Genomic DNA, 22407 nt, shown 5'->3' with positions numbered 1-22407 from the left:
CACTATACTGCTCAAAGGTTTGGGTCAGTAAGACTTTATTTTCTTGTTAAACTACATTTATTCAGCAAGGAATGCTTTAAATTGATCAAAAGGGACAGTAAAGTCATTTAAAATGTTAAATAATTTATTTGTAAAAAAATATATAAAAATAATAATCTATTTCAAATTGCTATTCTTTTTGATTTTCTATTCATCAGTGAATCCAGAAAAAAAACTTATCAAAGTTTCCACAAAAATATTAGGCAGTACTACTGTTTTCAACATTGATGATAATAAAAAATGCATATTAGAATGATTTCTGAAGGATCATGCGACACTGAAGAGTGGAGTAATGATTGCTGAAAATTCAGCTTTTCTTCACAGGAATAAATTACATTTTGAAATGGTAAAAACAGACATTTTAAATTGTAATATTCCCAAATATTACTGTTTTTACTTTATTTGTAATAAAATAAATACAGCTTTGGTGGGCATGTAGGAGACTTCTTTTAAAAATATACCAACCACAAACTTACTGACTACAAACTTTTTGCTGTTCTAGCATGGGTTGAGCCCAATTAATCAAAAGCAGATTACTAACAAATTATCTGCATCTTCTCTTGATCTACATTCAGAGATAATTACCTGCTGTAGTTGTTCTTTAGTGGCCACTGACTCATGTTAAATTAGATAAAGATATTCTTCAGGAGAGAGAACAGTAATCATTGTGATCACTGACAGTTTTATTGTGGGGTGCTTGGCTGCACTGCATTACTGGTCTCAAAGGACAGATCATGATAAAGCCAAATGTGCTCTTCAGCTATTTCATAGCAGGTATGCAAATTCTTCTTTTTATTATTTTTTCCATAAAACAATATCCATTTCAACACATTCACAGTTCAGCAACGTTTCATAAAATGTATTTTATATTTAATTTAATTTAATTTTGATTTGGTGGACCAATAACTAATAGTGAAAAGCAGCTAATAAGAGCCCTTCATACTCCTTTAAAGGAACAATCCACTATTTTTGAAAATAGGCTCATTTTCCAACTCCCCTAGAGTTAAACAGTTGAGTTTTACCGTTTTCGAATCCATTCAGCCGATCTCCGGGTCTGGCGGTAGCCGGCAGCTTAGCATAGATCATTGACTCAAAAATGACCAAAGAGTTTCTATATTTTTCCTATTTAAAACTTGACTCTTCTGTAGTTACATCAAGTACTAAGAACACGATGTAACTACAGAAGAGTCAAGTTTTAAATAGGAAAAATATAGAAACTCTTTGGTCATTTTTGAGTGAGATGCTAACGGTCTAATAAGATTCAATGGTCTATGCTAAGCTACAGCTAAAAGTGCTACTGCCAGACCCGGAGATCGGCTGAATGGATTCGAAAACGGTAAAACTCAACTGTTTAACTCTAGGGGAGTTGGAAAATGAGCCTATTTTCAAAAATAGTGGCGTGTTCTTTTAAATTCTTCAAGCACTCTAAAGCAGACTGACTGAGAGACAGCAGTATTTCCTGTTCACCAAGTTATATTTGGAGTTTAAATGATTTACTGAGTGTTAGCACCCAGAGGGAATAATTACAGAGTTTTATTTGATTGTCATTGAGAAGGGATAAGGCAGATAATGAGATAAAAAGCCAAAATTGTCCTTTAAGCTACAGTATTTATTTAATAACCAGAGGTTTACAAGATAGAGACAGCCATCAGCCATCTCTGCATAATTTGCTTCAAATATAGAAAGAAATGTTGGCCACCCTGGCACTAATTTAACTGAGAAGTTCAAATGTTAGACAATTTTTAGACAAGGTACATTTTCTGAATTTGCACAAATGGGACCATTCACTGTATGTTCTTCTGAAATGTAAAACAAAAATGATAGCATAATTGATCAGCATCTTAAAATGCATTTGGATTTTTAATTGCTTTTTTTTAATGATGAAAGAATGTTAGCAAATAGGAAATGATTCAATAATCTGAAGCCGTCAACCATTAAAACAGAAAACAATGTGCCCAGTCAAGTGCAATGAAAACTTGTCAAATAGCTTTACAAGAACATGAAAAGTTACATTTTATTTTTCTTCATCCAATGGCATGTTCATATCTGCTCCAGCAGCCTAGTCTGTGGCAAAACAGTCACATATTGTGTGTTATGTAATGTCAGTCACAACTGCCTATTACACACTGCATAGACCTCAAACCAGATAAATACAGTCTCAGTGGGAGATATGTACAGTATATAGCTTACTATAAATAAAGTTGTGGCTGCACACTATTGTACAAACTCCTGGGGAAATTGGTGAAACTTAATTTATAACAAGTGTACAGAACTGGTTTGAAAAACATACAATGTTTCACTATAAAATAATTTTAATATAAACCTTCACACATGACGAGTTGTTTGGAATAGCTCAAATCAAACCGTGCGCTGAGAAAAAGGAACTTCAACATTTCGTCATGCTATAGTACACACTGTGAATATCTTTACATATATACATACAGTATTATGGAGATTTATAATAGTTAATTTAACCCTAAATTATTTCCCTCGATTTCAAGAAAGATATTCAGCAGACTATTTTATCCAGTCACTAACTGACATATCACAGGCTGTTCGGCAAAATGTGCTAAACACACCCTCATCACAGTTAATGAGGCATAAAGCAGATATAGTGAATGCAAATAGTCCTCTCTTTGAAGGGAAAGACGTGGATTTGGCTATATGTTTCAATCAAATTGAATGGTTAGATTGAATCCAGAGGTTGTCATGTGCAGGATTTGCTACACAGTAAATGTACCATTAAGGAGACCTTTCAGATACAAATAAAGGGGCGTCTGTCCTGACAGTCCTGACCAATCAGAGCGAAGCACAGCAGTATTTGTCAAACATATGCCATGATTGTGGGATACGCCACATGCATCGTCTGGACTTGTATTCTACATTTGCTTACAGTTTGTCTTGCTGTTCACAAAAATGTTTCATATTCAATTTTTAAAAAATCAAGGTTACTTAAGGTTACTTGCCACAACAAATGCATGCATAAAATATCAAACAACCACAGTTTTCTAAACTATAAAGATAAATAAAATAAATAAATAATTGTATTAGAATTTGTCAATATAACAGATTATTGGAGTATGTTTTTCAAGGAAATACTATTTTAGTCTTTCTACTTCAAAAATTAAATGTGCTACTTTGTAAACTTCAGATATGCACAAAAAAACTGACATTTAAACTAAATCTGATACAATGTTCCCTGGTCTTCCCTGAAAACATATTATTGTTAATTCTAATTCAATTTTACTAACATGTGAATAAGTATATAGGTTAGAGCCTACTTGTTCAAAACATACATTTGCTTACATCAGTTAGAAGGGAAATGCATAATAAATGGCAAGAATCCTAAGACATGGCATTCATCTCATTTGTGTCTCTTTAGTTTGTTAAATACACTTACAATTCCATGGCGAAACACAGACTGGGAGAATCCAAAACACAGTAGATTTCCCAAGCTGGACATTGAGCAGAATGTCATTGTGACAAATCTATTGGGATCAACCATTTCAAAGTTGTCTGTCACGTAAAGGAAAGCAACTGCTATAGTCCATAGGCTGCTAGGAAGGAATAGGGCCGCTTGTACCATGCCTGTTACTGTGACCCGCATCTGGCTCTTCTGCTGGGGTTGGGAAAAAGATTCACTGCTCTGTCCCATCTTTTTCAAATGTTCACGCAGATAAACAAAGGTTTTGCCCCAAGAGAATAATAACGTGAACAGCGGACAGGTGCAATATAGCAAATATGTCAAATTAGCCACGTGAAATAAATACAGGTCTGACTCTACGCTTTCTGCTGGTGATGTTTTATTCAGTTCAAGTGAGGTGAAATTGTTTGGAACAGGCCCAAGCAAAAAATACATTACTGCTCCCATAGACAAAGAAATTAAAAGCACTATTTGATTCAGAACGAAGCCGACATATAATATGGCGTTAATATTCCTCTTAATCCAGATAAAAATGGGATGTTGTTGAGGAACAATTGAAATGTAGTAGAAAATGCTGATCCAGGCATTGCATGAGAAGTTGGCACAGAAAAACTGATAAATCAAAGCTATGGTTAGCGTTTGAAGCCAGAAAGGTGAATCGAAAAGAAGCATAATAATGGTCAGCGCAGTCATCAGTTGTTGAAATGTTGAATTGAATAACACAACAATTAACAAGAAGCGCAGTGGATTGCGAAGCGTCACTCCAGCGACTGGTCTCATTAGGCAACAAAAGAAGATGATGTTGAAAAAGGTTGCTGTGAGGCAAAGCGGACTGGAGAGCAAAGCATATATCCATGGCTCCATCTTCACTGTCGCCTCTAATCAGTTGTGTCTATGCTGACAGTCCTTCAAATGTCCTGCTCTTCCTGATACACCCAGGCTTTTATTACAACCAATAAATGATATAAGGTCAAAGTAAAATAGGTTGGTAAATTAAATGGGCTTGACGGCCAACCATAAACAAATGGCACACATTCTTACATGGATTAAAACGGAACTATCCACATGCTCGTATTCAAGTGTTACGTAATCAGTGCAACTGCAAACATTATTTGAACAATATTCTCAAACAATACTTACAAACAATAGTGTTTCATTTATAAAGTACTGTATACTGTAAACTTAAAGAGTTTTATATTTATAATCTCTTAAGACTCCATTCTTAAATGAATAGTTCACACTAAAATAGAAATTTGATGAAAATGTACTCACCCTCAGACCATCCAAGATGTAGATGAGTTTGTTTCTTCATCAGAACATATTTGGAAAAATTTGGTATTACATCACTTGCTCAACCAGTGGATCCTGAATGGGTCCCTACAGTCCAAACAACTGATAAAACCATGACAATAATCTACAAGTAATCTGCCTTTTGGACAACAATAAAACATAGACTTTAGATTGAAAAAGGAACCCAAGCCATATACTACAGATATGAGTACATTATCATTCTGGTGGGCTCTGGACAAAAAATAACCACCCAAAACACTCTAGCAACTGCATAGCAAAATCCTGGAAGCCAAGCCACCCACAACACCGCATAGTGGTGAGTTTTGCACAAGTAAGCACTTTTATTTATTTATTTATTTCAGAAAATTTAAAACTTTGGAAATGACCGTGTTCATCACTGTAAAACCTTAAGACAGTGTTCATCATTGTTACTCATTGTTCAGTTTTGCATATGCATGATGCAGCTGGTCTCCATCAAAATGCTTAATTAACCATTAACCAAGATTATGCAAACATTTATGTCATTTGATGCTGCATATTATGTTTTAAGTGTCATCTACATACAGTATGTAAAAGATAATTCTTTGGTAGCGCTTTATTTTACAGTCCTGTTCCGCATGTACATAATATGTACTACTTATAATAATTACAATAACTGGGTAATAACTAACCCTGAACCTAGCCCTAAACCTAACATTAACCCTTGTAGTTACATTACATTACCCAGCACTTTCATAGGTTAGTACACTGTAAGTGCACGTATTGTAAAATAAAGTGCAACCAAATCTTTTGTTCAGAGTCAATACTGATTTTGTATTACAGGCCAAAATTAAAGCACTACCTGCTACAGTTACGACCTACTCAGAATTGTCTGCGAAGATTCTCAGCTATCCAGATCATTGAAGGATGTCTAGTGTTATTCTTGTCATTTAGATGCTGTGAACTGATGGTGGAGATTCAGTGGCATTTACGGGGACGACAAAGACACCTGATATTATCATCCGTCTCGGGTGATCTGATCTCTGATCTCGAAGATGATTGGATTTCAAAGGGAATGGTCTCTGATTTCTAGTGGAATGCTCAATGTATTTTAGTCAAACTTCACATGCACTTCTGTGTCACTGCATGTTAATGTTGGGCCTCCAGAAACAGATGATAATAGCAGATGTAAAGGGGCTCAGATTGTCTCAGGGATAGGAGGACGGCCTACGACACCAGTTTCAAGCCAATTCACATCTGTGTTTGTGATTCACACCGTTAGTGTAACACAGCAAGGTTAAACACCAGAAAATGTCCTTCATCAGTTCACAACGTGTGTCAAAATAGACACATATCCAGGTAACTAGAACAACTCAATCTCAGGTTAATCTAAACTCACACTACTGTTCAAAAGTTTGTCGTCGGTAAGATAAAAAAAAAAGATTTGAAAGAAGTCTCCTATGCTCACCAAGGCTGCATTTATTTGATCAAAAATACAGCAAAAACAGTAATTTTTTAAAATATGATTACAATTTAGAATAACTGTTTTAATATATTTTTAAATGTCATTTATTTCTGTGTTTTTCTGCTCAAGATACATTTCTTATTACTATCAGTGCTGAAAACAGTCGTGCTGCTTAGTATGTTTGTGGAAACTGTGATACTTTTTTTAGGATTCGTTGATAAATAAGGGATTAAAAAACAGCACTTATTTGAAATAAAAAATATTAACATTATAACTGTTTACTGTCAATTTTGATTAACTTAATGCATCCTTATGGAAGAAAAGCATTAATTGAAAAAAAATAAAAATTTACTGACCTCTTAGAATTCGTTCATTATGAATATGGCAGATATTTCACATCGTAACACAGACAGGTGATGTTGCATTAGAAAGCATCATGTTCAACTCTACAATATTTCTGCAAATGTTTTCAATCAAGTCACTATACTGTCTGAGTTTGGTCTCTGTTAGCAGCTTCATAATGAAACTAAAATAATTTCCTAAGGGCAATTTAAAATTGCCCTGCATGTTTACACATGGAACATTTTTATTCTTAGCTATGTGGCAGAGTAACATAAAATTATAAACCAAGTTTGGACAGGCTACTGTCCTCGACCTGAAGCATTATACTATTTAAATAGTAATAATACTATTTAAATAAATTTATACCAGGACTTTCTCTCATAATGTTCCCACTGTTTGTTTCTGGCAACCTCAAAAATTTCACAGGCTTAAAATATGTGTGTTTACTTTGATTTGTTTTGTTAACAGTATGATTAACACTTCAGAATCTGCATCTGCATTCATGCACTAAGGATAATGCCCTCAATTTCAGTTTCTATCCAGAGGGCATATTATTGAATTAATACAAACACCTCCTAACACACCACTCATATCCCATAAATAACCTAATGCTGATTAATCCAACACTTGGGGCAAGCACTGTGAGAACTACAAGCTACTACTTACACAGATCAGGAGATTCCACTGTTCCCAAAGCGAGGAAATCTCCAACTAACCAGCCTTACTGGATAGAAAGGGCCTCACGACACATTTGCTGAAGGAGACTCGAGAGGAACTGATAGCTGAACTGAAAGCTGCAGAATTGTCCATCAGATGTAGTACTCTTGCATGCTGTCTCTCGTGGAGTTGTGAAGGTGAAACTCTGCCCTGTAAGCAGCTTCAAGGCTACGTTGGTGTTCCTTTTCTTGGAGTCTTGCAGTTCTTTGAGCTTGTCGATGTTGGTAAAGGAAACGAGTCATCACTGCCAGCACACAGAGGGTACTGAAGACCGCAGCTGTCACCACACCTGCGAATCAGAATCGGACACTCAACTTATAAAGTGCTTTGAATTGGAAATAGGGCCGTTCACACAGAATGCGTTCTTGCATTTATAAAAAGCACAATGGAAAAAAACTAAATTTGTCAAGGCATGTTTTAAGGCATGTTTGAACTCTTATTGAGATGCAGGGGAAAAAAATCTGATTCAAGTTTGCAGGTTTGCATGGACAAAAATTTAGAAAGTGATTAAAAGGGTTGCATCTTGTGTGAATGTCCCCTTACATTCCATGTTCAATACAAGTTGAGCTAGACAGAAAAAATTAAAATTAAAAATAAAATAATAAAATAAAATAGTGAATGCAACACTCACACAGTCTCACACATTCTACAAACTCTCTTTCTACTTTAATGGAAAGTTTATGCTGCCAACAAATAACTAACAGTGAACAATCCCTTGTGACAGTTCCAATGAAGATTTTATTACCACAAGTTACTGCGCACAACAAATTACCAATACAAAGTCATTACCCATTTCTGAAATAAAGAGAGCAAAAAGGAAAGATGAACATAAACAATATGTGTGATAGTGAAAGCTCATTTCATACTTCACTGACTGTTACAAATGAAACAATGAAGCAGACTGAGATGGGTAAAACAAACCTCCGATTACAGCTGAATCAGGCTGGCTGTTGTCTTCGCGATGCTCGTTATCTTTTCCCACCTCCTCTCCATGATCTACAGAAAGGTGGCACATGCATCACACAGAAATACAACATAGTTTACATTGTAAAGAGATATGTGGGCAAGATGCAGTTGTTTTACATTTTAAGAGTCCAACACTCTTGTTTTTCATTATGCCGATTATACTTCCTTTTCATTGTATTATTTCTTCTTTTTAAAATATCTGTAACATTCAATGGTGAAAAGTTATTTTTATGTCTACATCTATTAATTTCAGTTACATAGTAGATTAGTGCTATGGTTGCTTGGCAACTCTTTGTAAAAAAAAATTTTTTAATTCTGCACAGATCGCATCTCCCTCACAAAGAATATCTTGCATCAGTGATGTCCTGTGCATTTTATGTTATTATTATTATTATTATTAGTAGTAGTAGTAGTAGTAGTGGTATAAACAAATTAGCAGAAAATTAGCATAAATGCTCAGTACATTTTTTAAGAAATAGTTGAAAAGATAAATAATGGCACACATAAAATAAAATAAATACAAACTATTCTGGTTCTAACATCACATTCGTATATGAATATATGAAATGAGACTTGGACCATGCTCATTGCAACTATTTCTTAAGTGTTCGGTTTATAAATTGCATCTATTTTTCTCATAACGAACCCAGCCACAGGATGTCTTTATTATGCCTACAATAACTATAAAGCCACATGAGCTCTTCAAAACACAAAAAGCACACCAGGTGAGTGCAATACATGTGTCATTTCATTAAAGCAGACCCGTGGCCCACTGTTAACACAATTACTATGTTGATTTTTTTAATTCTGCACAGATCGCATCTCCCTCACAAAGAATATCTTGCATCAGTGATGTCCTGTGCATTTTATGTTATTATTATTATTATTATTAGTAGTAGTAGTAGTGGTATAAACAAATTAGCAGAAAATTAGCATAAATGCTCAGTACATTTTTTAAGAAATAGTTGAAAAGATAAATAATGGCACACATAAAATAAAATAAATACAAACTATTCTGGTTCTAACATCACATTCGTATATGAATATATGAAATGAAACTTGGACCATGCTCATTGCAACTATTTCTTAAGTGTTCGGTTTATAAATTGCATCTATTTTTCTCATAACTAACCCAGCCACAGGATGTCTTTATTATGCCTACAATAACTATAAAGCCACATGAGCTCTTCAAAACACAAAAAGCACACCAGGTGAGTGCAATACATGTGTCATTTCATTAAAGCAGACCCGTGGCCCACTGTTAACACAATTACTATGTTGAAATTATGAGGCAACTGGGATATGTTTCCTACCTAACACATATTGTGATGCCTATTCCTTTTAAATTGTTATTTAAATTATGGATATGATATGTCTGACAACATTCAATACCAAAAATATTCCTGAAATTGTACAGCAGTTAAATGCTATGCAAAAGCTTTCAATTCTCAGTTTAATTACTTTTGTATTAATTTCCAAGAACTTACCTAAACGAGATACAGAGGTTGAAAGGTCAGCTAATGCTCCGCAATTTGATTCCAGTAAATGTCCTCGTATGCTGACTAGAGAGCTCCATCGGTTCAATAATGCTGCCTTCAGTGGAGCAACGTGGTTGTACTGGACAGATGAGAAGCAGCCAATGAAGCCTTTGGACCCAGCATGAGCTACCTCTTCATCCAATACATCACTTCCTGTTTGGAAAAAGAAAATAATAAAAGCATATCACTCTTTTCAAATCCCTGAATATTTCAGACACAGGCACAGTCCTGCTCATTCACCGTTAATACATGCTTCGTGACTGCTAGACACTTTGAGCGAGTGAAGAAAGATAAAAGGTTTCAAACAGTCAGCCTTCATTGTTGAATCACCCTTGTCTAATGTCAGGAAAGGGGAAATTTCAGACTCATCAAGCATCATGACAAGTTCTGAAAAGTAATGGCGCTATGTAGTGGGAGAAGTTCACATGAGGAAGGAGCAGACATTATTATGAATGCAGGCATTTTTAATCCACATTACAGATAATGTGAAAAATGCCTTCTTTGCCTTTTGTCTACCCACCAAAGGATTAAATTAGTGTCTTTTTAAATAGGATCAATTAGTTTCATTACCTGTGACTTTTCCCAAGGTCAGTGACTTCATAGAGTTAAACGCGGCATCATATGAAAGGGTGTACTTCTTATTTTCATGGTCAACCTAAGAAAAATCAAGAGCAATTGAATGAATACAGGAGAAATCACCCAGAATGTGATGAAATTTCTATTTATTCAAGAACTGCATTAAAGCTGAATCAAAAGGCACAAACTATTATAAACAGACTCTATTTCAGAACTATCAGTACATATTTGTACATTGCCAGTAATGTAATGTCTTTTGTGTTGTTACATGTGTTAACCATAGCATGAGACATTTATGCTTTGAAAAATAACACCTGAACAAAGGCGTCCTTTCCCTCCCGCTGGATGTGAACTCTATGCAGCCGTCCATCTGCCAGGTTGCTCAAGATGGGGCTGAACACATCCGGTCTCTTCTCCTTATGCAGTTGATACCAGATCTGTAAACTCCCTGAGAGAAACAGATCAATGCATTAGTACATTTGGCAAATGTTACTTATAGCTCTAGTCAGGGATGAATGATGTTGTTATGAGCATGTTGTAAATCATTGTAAAATCCATTTTATTATCCATTTGGTACTTAGATTAGTCAAGCAAAGATTAAAACCATGTAACTCCAGTCATGGTGAATTGAGTGCATGTTCCAATATAATTGTGTCATCCTGTAGCCATCTTACAGAGCAGATGAGCTCACGGCTCCAGCTCCCAAGTAGAGTCTTGCATAAGTCTATGAGACAACGTGTTTATATATAGACTATGTTGGACCTTAGCAGCTGTTCTAAAAAATGTATAAATATTAATTCCCTGGCAGCCTCTAGCCTTTACTCTGTCTGTCAAAACACACTTATTTGTCCCTCCAACACAAATATAGTGCAGATTAAGGGTCAAGGTGCTGGTCGTGCTGAAATTCCCTCACAGCTATATTTGAGGCATCTCTTGACTTTCGTTGTGCGCCAAGGATTACTGCACTTAACACTTTTTTGTCAATATTTCTAAAAAGCATTGTGTGATTGGATTTAGCTCAACAAGAATGTGGGTGGTACTATTATGTAGGAATGAGTGTTGCACAATAAAAATCCATATTCTGTTAAGCTGGGTGAAGGCATGACTGATCTTAAAAGCACAGCTCTTTCAGGATTTTCTCAGCCTTGGGTTCCAAACATGCAATTTTCCACGGAACACAAACCTTAGCACAGTGCAAAGCTCATGCTGCTAGTTTTGGTGCAATAAAAATTAATGTTCACCATGACAAAAATGACAAAAAGTATCAGCAGTCCATTTGATTTCTTTACTATATTCTAAATCGTCTTACATTTTCTGTGAGGAAATTCTGTAAATTTATATACGTTTCATGTTTTTGTTCTGTATATTCATATATGAAGCATCAAGGTGTCATTAACGCCAATGATGCCATTTGTAAATGGTTCTCATAAACAGTCATGTTGTGTCACATTTTAATATTAGAACTTCCAAATCTCAAAAATAAGACTTAATATCTAGAGCTTAATTTTTGTGCCTGTGCTTGACACAAAACTATCATCTGACTTGAAAAGACTTGGCATATGAAATGGCTTTTTATATAATAGAACTATTTTGATTATAGTTCAGTCTCTTTATTTTTACATTTTCAGTTTTTTGTTTAAATTTAGTTTAAATGTTTAGTTCAGTTGCCCATTTTTATTAGTTTTTAATATTTCTATGTATCTATTTTTATTTCAATATTAGTACTTAAACTTATTTTATTTCAGACAACATTTCTAATTTTTTAAGTTTTTTTATCTGATATTTGCATTTTAATTTATTTCAGCTTTATTTTAATTAACAAAAACGATTTTTATAGTTTTAGTATTAGTTAACAATAACAACACTATATATGTATGGTGTTTTTTGTCCGTTTTGGGGGTTGATAGCTTTCAAGATGAGCTTGAAACATGCTGCCCAAACAACTCTTTTGTTGCAACAACTTTGTGGTTGATGGAAGAAGTAATGTCATATGGGTTTGGAATGACATGAGAATGAATGAATGATGACAGAATTTTCATTTTTAAGTGAACTATGCTTTTAAGAGTTTTAATGTGTACCTAAAGAACAGGATGAAATTAACAGCTTTGATTATGTGACAATGTCTGATCTAGTTAGGCTCTTAATGTTTTGCTAGTTAATTGTGATTTACTACGATTCTGACACCTTCTAGTGATCTACAAGACTGTAAAACTGACAGTTTAAGAACAAATGAGCAGGATTAATCGATGGCCTATAGTGGACTAAATCTAATTAGAGAAGAACACAATCAGAGAACTATAACTTTTTATGTTTCTTTAAATTTAATCTTGCAGTACAGTGGATAATTCTGGATAATAGGGGATGGGAGTAATTAATTTAGGACTGCAATATCCCTATTATAGATATAGACATATAAAGTATTCATAAACTAACTCATCCAGCATTGAGAATGATATACGTTTGCACAGCTGTCTCACCGTTCCGTGCTAAAATGATGGCCACATACTGCTGGCTGAGTGTGTTGACTGTGAGCAGCATGGCAGGACTCTGTGTAGTCTGGAAACTCAGTGCCATGTTGTCTCTGGTCTTGCTGTACTGAGAAGGGACAGACAGCACTGTGACCGACCTGTTCTGTATGACAGAGAATGGCTCCTGAAAAATGTAGGTGACCGACGCTCCTCTTTCAAAGGACATGGACATCTCTGTGGACATAAAAAGACCAGATGGATATTGTCAGTATACCTGATTTCCTACGTGTTGTTTAAGCACTTTGAACGGGGTGTGTGTGACTGCTGATAATGCATACATTTGTATCAATAGATTCTACAAGCAACGCCCATGCATAATTAATAAAAACAATAAAACATTTTTTTACAATCTCTTCAACCAGTTTCTCAATTCTTAGGTCACGTTTTCAAAACTCTTCACACAGTCCCAGCTATGCGGGCTTTGTGGGCAAAACTATGGAACATTTTTCATTGCTTTGGCACAAAATACATTTAATGACTACTTCTCTCAGAGTACGTGGATTCTTTTCTTACTTAGAAACAACCACCACCAAAAGTCTATGTATCTACAGGCCAATTTGCACATTTAAATGTTATTTAAAAGTTCAAAACTTTAAATAATACACAACCGAATAAGACAGCAATTTGCTACATTTTTACAGTAATACCTCAATGAAATATATTCTAAATCTAACTAAAAATGATATAGCTGAACACCTACACAGGTGTTTATCTTTCAATGTCATTGCCGTCTATACAAAAGGGGACAAACTTTGGAACAATTTCTACTGTAATGCAAACATGGACCTTGTAAGATATACTGAAGTGAATTCTGAATAGTAGAGAGCTGTCATTCTTGTATTGTAAAGATATTTTACAAAAGAAAACATTATATAATGCTATCTGTTGATAATGTTTTTAGGGCATTGTTTTATGAGTGACAGCGTGTTTGCTGGGTGACAACCTTTGCTGGTGTTATGGAAGAATGACTTGATTAGAGACATGTATGAAGTGTTTTGGAAGTTTTAGTGCATTTTGAATGCTGTGCCAAGCTGAAAGTTGATTAGGAGAACTGTGTGCAGAGTTTTGAAAAACTGACTTAAGTATTCAGAAATGTGTCATTGTGCTTGTAAAAAACTGAAATAATTACAAAAAGAAAATCTGTGAAGACTAGAAGACAAACTCTGAATGTTGGCTTAACAAATCATTGTGTGAAAGTTAAAAGTTTTAGTTTTGTTTGAAGTTAGAAGTTTTATCCTGTAAAGGTCCCCTGAAATGCTTAGAAACACGCAGTGTTACTCTATGTGTTGACGTCATTTTAACTGAAACAGGAAGACAGGGCGGGACATATCAAGCAGCCCCACCCCTTTTTAAAATAGCCAATAGTGTTCGTTTATATCACAGCTTGGGCTAGAGCCGTTCAGAGCCATTGAGCTTCGTAAAGCCGCATTTGACAGGGTATGCCAGCCACAGGCTCATCCATATTGCTATAAAATATAGCATTCTGTGTAGAATTCAAATAGCTCCGATACATTTCATGATCTGCGCTGACTCGCGCATGTAATCCGCTCCGTGCTATCGTGTCTCTGAACCGGAGCAGAGTGTGTGTGCAGTGTGGTGGTTAGCGTGACACAGCGCAAAACCAGACTTCTTTTTTTCCTCAATGGAAAGCATATTTACACTGTTCGAATCGTCCACTGTCCCCTATATAGTGCACTACGTGCTATTCACTGTACAGAAAATACTAATTCTGTGGACAAGTGACCGATTTCAGCCGCGGCTTCAGCGTCTATTTTATAGTGGAGAGGGCGGGCACTTCAGATTCTAGAGAGCATTTGATTGGACAGAAAGTTTGATGAGAAGCTGAAGTACGATGTGACGTCAAAAAAAATCGTTGAGCTGTTTTGGCGGAAGTGACGAACTGCAAGCTTTGAATGCTTATATCTTCTAAATGCGAATTTTGTCACTGTTTTGGAGCACACTGCCTTATAGATAACCTTAAGACTAACATATTGATACTTAACTTTAATTTTGATTTCATGGGGACTTTAAGTTTGAAGGCTGGAAAGCACTGAAGTCAACAAGAATCACCATTTGCAACACATTTTTTTCCAGAATGTGACACAATTTCAAGTGAAACAGGAGAAACACAGACATACAGACAGACAGACAACGAACATACAGAGAATATTACAAATTTAGATATTAAACATTCCCAGTATCATAATACGTCAATGACTATTACTATCAGAACAAATACTTTGGCATTTATAACTACATTTTCTTCTCTGTCCGTATTTGAATAATGTGCATCATCACAATGGAATACCCTATTAGATACAGACTATCAGACAGACAGACTGAGGCAAGAGAACAGAACAGTCAGACTTTCTCATCTCAACCTTTGATCAGCACAGCTCATTAGATCAAACTAAAGAAGGGCAGCTTTACGCACATCTGACTTTTTGATGTCTTCATGAATACAAATGTGATTTTCCCACTCTTGTTTACAGACATTATATAACACTATATTTCTGGAAAAAAAAAATCTAAGGTATGTTTTAAGTATGTCTGCCAGTATGGCATAACTTTCATTAACAAGATGCTAGAACATTCCACCCACACAAGGAGAGTGACAAATTCAAACATAGCAAGGTTAAGATAAGTCATTAATACTTTGTTGTTCTATCATAATGGCAGTGCAGCTTTTGTAAACTGAAGATACTTATGTAAAAAGTAGCTTTGTTTCAGATTCTGTACATCAAGATGTTCAAAAATCCCACTCAACACATACGCCTCCGAGACTTCTGTGCCTTCTGTGCTCATACAGGCAACATCAAGGCTCTCCAATCCAGCATCAGAGAGCCTTTGATAGAGCAGAGTTATTCAAAGACTGGCAGCGCTTGCCCACTGACATATGGCTAAATTAATTTTTACAGTACATTATGCAAAGATATAGAAGTCATGTTACATATTACATGGCAGTTTCATCATGTCTGAGACAAAGTAATTAATCTAGTCAAAGTAAAATATGGATTCTCTCAAATCAAATATCTTATTAGTTATTACGAATAGACTTTTTAAGTGCTTTTTTTATTCCTATTATTCATTTTCTATGTATTACTTGATTGAACAGTTATTAAAGGTTTAATTTACTGACATCACTAGTTAAATTTAAAATATTACCTTCTGTGCAAGAGGGTCCTCCGTAAGCGGAGTTAGTACAGTCGCACATGTAACCGCTGTTTTTCTCAATGCATTTCCCCCGATTGTGGCAGAGCCCAGCTGAGCTGCTACAGTGACCCGCACACCCTGAACTCACTCCTGGTGTCACTTTGGCCCGTTCCTCCAAGTCAAAATTCACTCCATTCATGTTAAATGCTCGAATGCATCCAAGAAAGCCTCTTTGTCTTGTGGCTGTTCCCCCTAAGAGATGAGAAGGTAAATTATGGAGAGAAAAAAAAAAGTAATCAGGAATACTTTTCAGAGGCAAATGCGTGAAAAGATAATATAAAAAACTACTATTGGACTGAATAAAGAGTAACAAACAAATATAACTCCTCTCTCTGCAGTGCACTTTCAAAAGGTTTATTTTACCAACAAACAGCTGGCTTCCAAGCTGAAGGCGGAGGTGTCCATCAGGTGGGGTTTCTATGATCCGCAGGGGCAGCTGGTCGACCTGCAGGCATGGTTCTTTCACATTGCGCTCGGCTCGAACCCAATGCCACTGCCTGTCGTTCAGTGGCACAGGAGATTTGACGGTCAGGACTACTGGCCCGTCGCCCACATTAAAGGAGAAAGTCACAGCTGAGGGAGCTGGGTGAACAGGAACATGAGGAAAACAGTCTGAACAATAATGGATGGATAAGTATTATAATTTGAAAGTTTAATCTTTTTCTTCTTCTTTTTTAACTTTATATGTTATATTGTTCAATTAGATTTCTAATGGAAACCTAAATCTGACATTGCCACATTCTTATAGATGTGCTGGGACTCACAGCTCAGCTCAACCCTGATAAAGTCTTGAATGCCCATGTTTTCCAGAAAGACCCCGGAGGGGGAAGCAGTCTTGAAGTAGAAGGAGACATCGAGGGAAAGCTCCACCTGGAGAGCCGGGAACTGCAGATATGAAGCCGCTTGATAAAAAGATACAGCATTCCACAGGAACTCTAACAGAGAGGAAGAAAGATAAATGTCATATAGTTGACAGCTTACATATTCCTTTTATACACTGAAATATCTGCTATCTGTTCGCTTGTTTTATTTTTTCTCTCGCTCCTTCTCTCTTAAGTCTCTTTCAAACATCCATCCTTGTTATGTATGACAACAGCAGAAGAGATCAGTTCACATACTGTCATCAGAGCACTGCAGGGGTCCCACGACATACATGGCTTCAGAGCCCAGTCTGTAAGTATCTCCAACCACAATCTCCCGTACCGGTAACTGCTCCTTATATGAGAGGATGCCAGTATCATTCTCCCTGTAAACAAACGCGCATATTCAAAACAGTCCTCTAACAATAGATGTATAAGGCAACAAGATATAGCATTTGAACAAAAATGGATATATTAGATACACTACCATTCAAAAGTTTGGGGTCAGTAAGATTTTATTTTGTATTTGTTGAAAGAAATTACTACTTTTATTTAGCAAGGATGTATTAAATTAATTAAACATGTCAGTAAAGGCAAAAAAATATATATTTCAAATATTGGAAAACTTTTGAAACTTCTATTCAACATTGATAATAACAAGAAATGCTTCTTGATCACCAAATCAGCATTTCTGATGGATCATGTGACACTGAAGACTGGAGTCATAACTGCAGAAAATACAGCTTTGCATCACAGGAATAAATTATATTTGAAAATATATTAAAACCTAACATAGATATTTTAAATTGTAATAATATTTACTGTTATTTTAATAAAATAAATGCAGTTTGGTAACTTTTCAGCTTTTTACTTTTTTAATAATTTTTTTTTTTTTATTTTAAAAACAAAAATATTCCTGACCCCAAACATTTATTTAAACAATATATATAATAAAATTACCATTTTAAATACGTATCATATCTTGTATATTATGAATATACTGGTAATAATTTAGTGACCCTACAATAAGTCTTACTCATTGATTAGGTATAAATTATGCATAAAACTAGTCAAGGTTATATAAGTATAGGTTATATCAAGGTTATATAGTATATATAGGTGTTTACTGCATTTCATCTGGTTTTGAGCCTTGTCAGCACACATAATAATGCAACTTGTGTGCTATTATCTGTGAATAAGACCCAGTGTTAGTAAAAGTAAGGTTCATCTCAGTAATCTCACAGACATAATGAGTTGCATTTGCCTTGTTACCATGACACTCTGTCTGCATCACAGTTGCAGAAGTAGTTCATGTCGGCACAGTTCTCTTCCAGACCGCAGGAGCACTGCTGCACCCCCGGCTGGAATCCACCCCAGTAGGTCCTCTTCTCTCCTCTGCGGTCCACCCACCAGGACAAAGGGGTCCCGTCTGCAACAACACCAATTCAATCTAAAGCACATCTTAAGCTTATCTTCATCAAGACCTGTACAAGTCAGTCCTCTTCAATACATACCAAAACAAAAAATAACAGAGTTTTACACCCATTGTCGGTAACAGACAAATATATAAAAAAAAAAACAAGAACAAAACCATTTTTAGAGTGTTAAATAATATGGGGTATAGAGTAATAAATTCATATGCAATTGTCTAATAGTATGTTTATATAAAATCCACACACTGACATTATAGAGCTTTTTAATTCACTGTTAAGCTGAAAAAAGTGTAGAAACTAAGAAATTGCTAGTTCATTTCACAATTAAATTACAAAGAAGTAATGCACTGAATTAAACATGAAATTTTTATCTAGAAAAACGTACTCGGTTACTAATGTAACCTCGGTTCCCTGAGATACGGGAACGAGTACTGTGTCTTGCTAGACGCATATGGGAAAAAAGCCTTTTTTCTCCTGAACTGAAGCCTTTTCATTCACGCAGTAAAACTGCACGGCCATTGGTTCGTGCAGTGTATTAAAAACGAACCAATCGCTAGGCAGCGGAGCTGCATGAGCCTATGGCGACGAAGCCCGCCAAAGCTAGCCAAAGCCCGCCAGAATGGGCGGGGCATCCAGCTATATAAGCAGGCGTTCGCCACAGGATTCTCAGGTTACTTCGACTGAAGCGACGACTTAGTCGTGCAGCTACATAACACGGCTAGCAACGCAGTACTCGTTCCCGTATCTCAGGGAATCGAGGTTATGTTAGTAACCGAGTACGTTCCCTTTCGACACTACACTCGTTCTGCATCTAGCTAGACGCATATGGGAACACAGTTCAATCACGCCATGCTAATGTAGTGGAACGACTAAAAGTATAAAACTTCCATAAGCAACCAATGCCCATAGAGAAGTTAACAACAACCCAAGGCTAAGATGGGCTGAGCTTCCCGAGGTCACACCCGGCCTGATTAATCGTTCCAGAGTACTCCTGTAACTTCGACACCCAGGGGTGAAACAATGCCAGAGAACTTGAGCGTGAAAGCGGAAAGGACCCTGGCCTGCAAGCCTGGAGCGCTTAGGCAGTAAATGTCGCATTGCCTGGGATGATTTCTGTGCCTCCGTGAAGCGCTCAGCGAATCCTTCGACCGCCGGGCCGAAAAGACCTTTGGGAGAGACTGGAGCATCGAGGAAGGGGATCTTATCCTTGATCTCTGTCAGCGTCAGCCACAAATGGCGCTCGAGCACCACAAGGCTGGCCATCGATCGCCCGATCGCCTGGGCGGTGGTCTTGGTGGTGTGCAGAGCCAGGTCGGTTGCACTCCTCAGATCCCTGAAGGTCGCGGGGTCCAGGCCAGACTCATCGGAGGATGCGAGGATCTTGGCCTGGAAGACCTGGAGGACTACCATTGAATGAAGCGCCGAAGTCACCTGTCCAGCTGAAGTGTAGGTGCGTCCCGCGAAAGCTGAAGTGGTCCTACACGGCTTGGATGGGTGAGCGGCCTTTGCTCTCCAGCCGATGGCCATGGGCGGGCAGAGATGCGTGGCCACTGACTCATCTAGGGGAGGTGGCTTATCGTACCCTTTTTCTTCAGCGCCGTCGATGGAAGTGAGGGCAGATGAAGAAGCAGTACGGAGGAGGGTGGAGTAGGGAGCGCGCCACGATCTGGTGAGCTTGTCATGGACCTCATCCTCACTTCCCCCAATGAGATCAGGTCGCTCGCACCAGCAGAGGGACGCTGATCAGACTGGGAGAAAAGGACGGGGGAATACTCTCTCTGGGGCGAGAGCAAGGCACGCGGGATCTGGGCCGACGTGGGCTCGCTCGCAGCTGGTCGCTCAATCCCTCTGCCCCGCTGTTTTTTCCTCACAGGTCCCTGGGAGGAAGAAAACGGGAGGGTGCGAAGGGCGGAGTCACTCTCTGAAAAGAAAGCGATCCGTGAGCGGAGAGAGGTGAGACTGAAGTTCTCGCAATGGGAACAAATAGCTCTCGTGAGCGCAGCTTCCACATGGGATTTCCCCAAGCAGGAAACGCACTCCGTGTGGCTGTCATCGGCGTGCAGGGGAGACCCGCATGAACCGCAGTAACGGCGTGGCATTTGCAACAATGCCAAGCTCTTTTAGTATTGCCGGATGGCGGCAGGGGAAACGGACCGGAACTGCTGCGCTGCTATAGCAGTGGAGAAGCAGGTCAGCCGAGCTGAGAGGTCCCGATTCCAGCTGCGAAGGTGTGTCAACGGCGAGCGGCTTTGGATCAGCTTGAAGACGTAGTAATCGCTGAAGGAGAAGAAATCTGAGAATCCTGTAGGATATCAGACCGAATCAGACAATCTAAGATTTGGTCAAAACCGAGTTGAGGCACGAGGAGTCACAAAAATTCCACTGAGGCCCAAGACAACAGGATGTCATAAATCAGACCCCAGCCTCTCTGAAGCAAGCCTAAACCTAAGACCCTGTCACAGAACAGTTTTCAACATTAACACAAAAGAACACATTGACAAGTCCAAGGAGATTGTAAAATTTTGGGGCAAGTTATCAAGAATAATGGTCAAAAGAGATGACCGCATGACTATCACACGAGAGTAACTACAGTCACAAGCTCCTCGTAAATTGACTTCCCCCACTTCACGACAAGAACAGACAGACTAAAATTCCTTACAGACATTTTAATCTCTAGTCTTCATACATTCACAGAATGGCACGGAAACTGCCTTTCCATGCACCTAAATGACACTAAAAGGACTGGTGACCAGCTAATAATTGCTATGCATAACTCCATATTATGTATCTAACCCACATGTTTAACCATCATGTCTTAATCATTTATTGTGTATGTATTGTTAATAACTATTGAAGAGCTTAAGGGGTCATATTCATGCTTGGTATGTGTGAGTTTAAGAATTCATGCTTGAAACGTTTCTTCCAATCAATACTTGGTCAAATGTATCATATTCGTATTATAAGAAATCATGTCCAAAATGTATACTCTACCAGAGCGGGAAAAACGCAGATCACGTGAATGATGAGATAACAGTTGATTTATGAATGCAGACTCATCGGAGGATGCGAGGATCTTGGCCTGGAAGACCTGGAGGACTACCATTGAATGAAGCGCCGAAGTCACCTGTCCAGCTGAAGTGTAGGTGCGTCCCGCGAAAGCTGAAGTGGTCCTACACGGCTTGGATGGGTGAGCGGCCTTTGCTCTCCAGCCGATGGCCATGGGCGGGCAGAGATGCGTGGCCACTGACTCATCTAGGGGAGGTGGCTTATCGTACCCTTTTTCTTCAGCGCCGTCGATGGAAGTGAGGGCAGATGAAGAAGCAGTACGGAGGAGGGTGGAGTAGGGAGCGCGCCACGATCTGGTGAGCTTGTCATGGACCTCATCCTCACTTCCCCCAATGAGATCAGGTCGCTCGCACCAGCAGAGGGACGCTGATCAGACTGGGAGAAAAGGACGGGGGAATACTCTCTCTGGGGCGAGAGCAAGGCACGCGGGATCTGGGCCGACGTGGGCTCGCTCGCAGCTGGTCGCTCAATCCCTCTGCCCCGCTGTTTTTTCCTCACAGGTCCCTGGGAGGAAGAAAACGGGAGGGTGCGAAGGGCGGAGTCACTCTCTGAAAAGAAAGCGATCCGTGAGCGGAGAGAGGTGAGACTGAAGTTCTCGCAATGGGAACAAATAGCTCTCGTGAGCGCAGCTTCCACATGGGATTTCCCCAAGCAGGAAACGCACTCCGTGTGGCTGTCATCGGCGTGCAGGGGAGACCCGCATGAACCGCAGTAACGGCGTGGCATTTGCAACAATGCCAAGCTCTTTTAGTATTGCCGGATGGCGGCAGGGGAAACGGACCGGAACTGCTGCGCTGCTATAGCAGTGGAGAAGCAGGTCAGCCGAGCTGAGAGGTCCCGATTCCAGCTGCGAAGGTGTGTCAACGGCGAGCGGCTTTGGATCAGCTTGAAGACGTAGTAATCGCTGAAGGAGAAGAAATCTGAGAATCCTGTAGGATATCAGACCGAATCAGACAATCTAAGATTTGGTC

At 38.2% G+C, this 22407-nt stretch overlaps 2 protein-coding genes across 2 annotated transcripts in view; both read right to left on the bottom strand.

Moving 5' to 3' along the window:
- Window positions 1-3403: 3403 nt before the first annotated feature.
- On the bottom strand, window positions 3404-4327 carry tas2r203 (taste receptor, type 2, member 203). Its single transcript, XM_016237702.1, has one exon. The coding sequence runs from the start codon at window positions 4325-4327 to the stop codon at window positions 3404-3406; it is 924 nt and encodes a 307-aa protein (XP_016093188.1).
- Window positions 4328-7117: 2790 nt separating this feature from the next.
- The window catches only part of cntnap5a (contactin associated protein family member 5a), a 77222-nt gene continuing 61932 nt past the window's right edge, over window positions 7118-22407 (bottom strand). The window contains exons 13-23 of the mRNA XM_016237701.1: window positions 18210-18366; window positions 17196-17323; window positions 16842-17012; window positions 16441-16659; window positions 16030-16269; window positions 12814-13038; window positions 10651-10784; window positions 10331-10415; window positions 9710-9913; window positions 8178-8252; window positions 7118-7545 (exon numbers count right to left, since the gene is read on the bottom strand). Coding sequence (XP_016093187.1) covers window positions 7349-7545; window positions 8178-8252; window positions 9710-9913; window positions 10331-10415; window positions 10651-10784; window positions 12814-13038; window positions 16030-16269; window positions 16441-16659; window positions 16842-17012; window positions 17196-17323; window positions 18210-18366 — 1835 coding nt within the window. The 3' untranslated portion in view covers window positions 7118-7348. The remainder of the gene's footprint in view (window positions 7546-8177; window positions 8253-9709; window positions 9914-10330; window positions 10416-10650; window positions 10785-12813; window positions 13039-16029; window positions 16270-16440; window positions 16660-16841; window positions 17013-17195; window positions 17324-18209; window positions 18367-22407) is intronic.

Source organism: Sinocyclocheilus grahami, unplaced genomic scaffold, assembly GCF_001515645.1.
Source record: "Sinocyclocheilus grahami isolate Dianchi unplaced genomic scaffold, SAMN03320097.WGS_v1.1 scaffold523.1, whole genome shotgun sequence".
NCBI classification, from domain to species: Eukaryota; Metazoa; Chordata; class Actinopteri; order Cypriniformes; family Cyprinidae; genus Sinocyclocheilus; species Sinocyclocheilus grahami.
This window is presented reverse-complemented; position numbering and strand designations above follow the sequence as displayed.

What these genes read in the sequence shown, in the direction of transcription:
- tas2r203 (XM_016237702.1), bottom strand. Translation starts at nt 4,327, where the DNA reads ATGGAGCCATGGATATATGCTTTGCTCTCCAGTCCGCTTTGCCTCACA.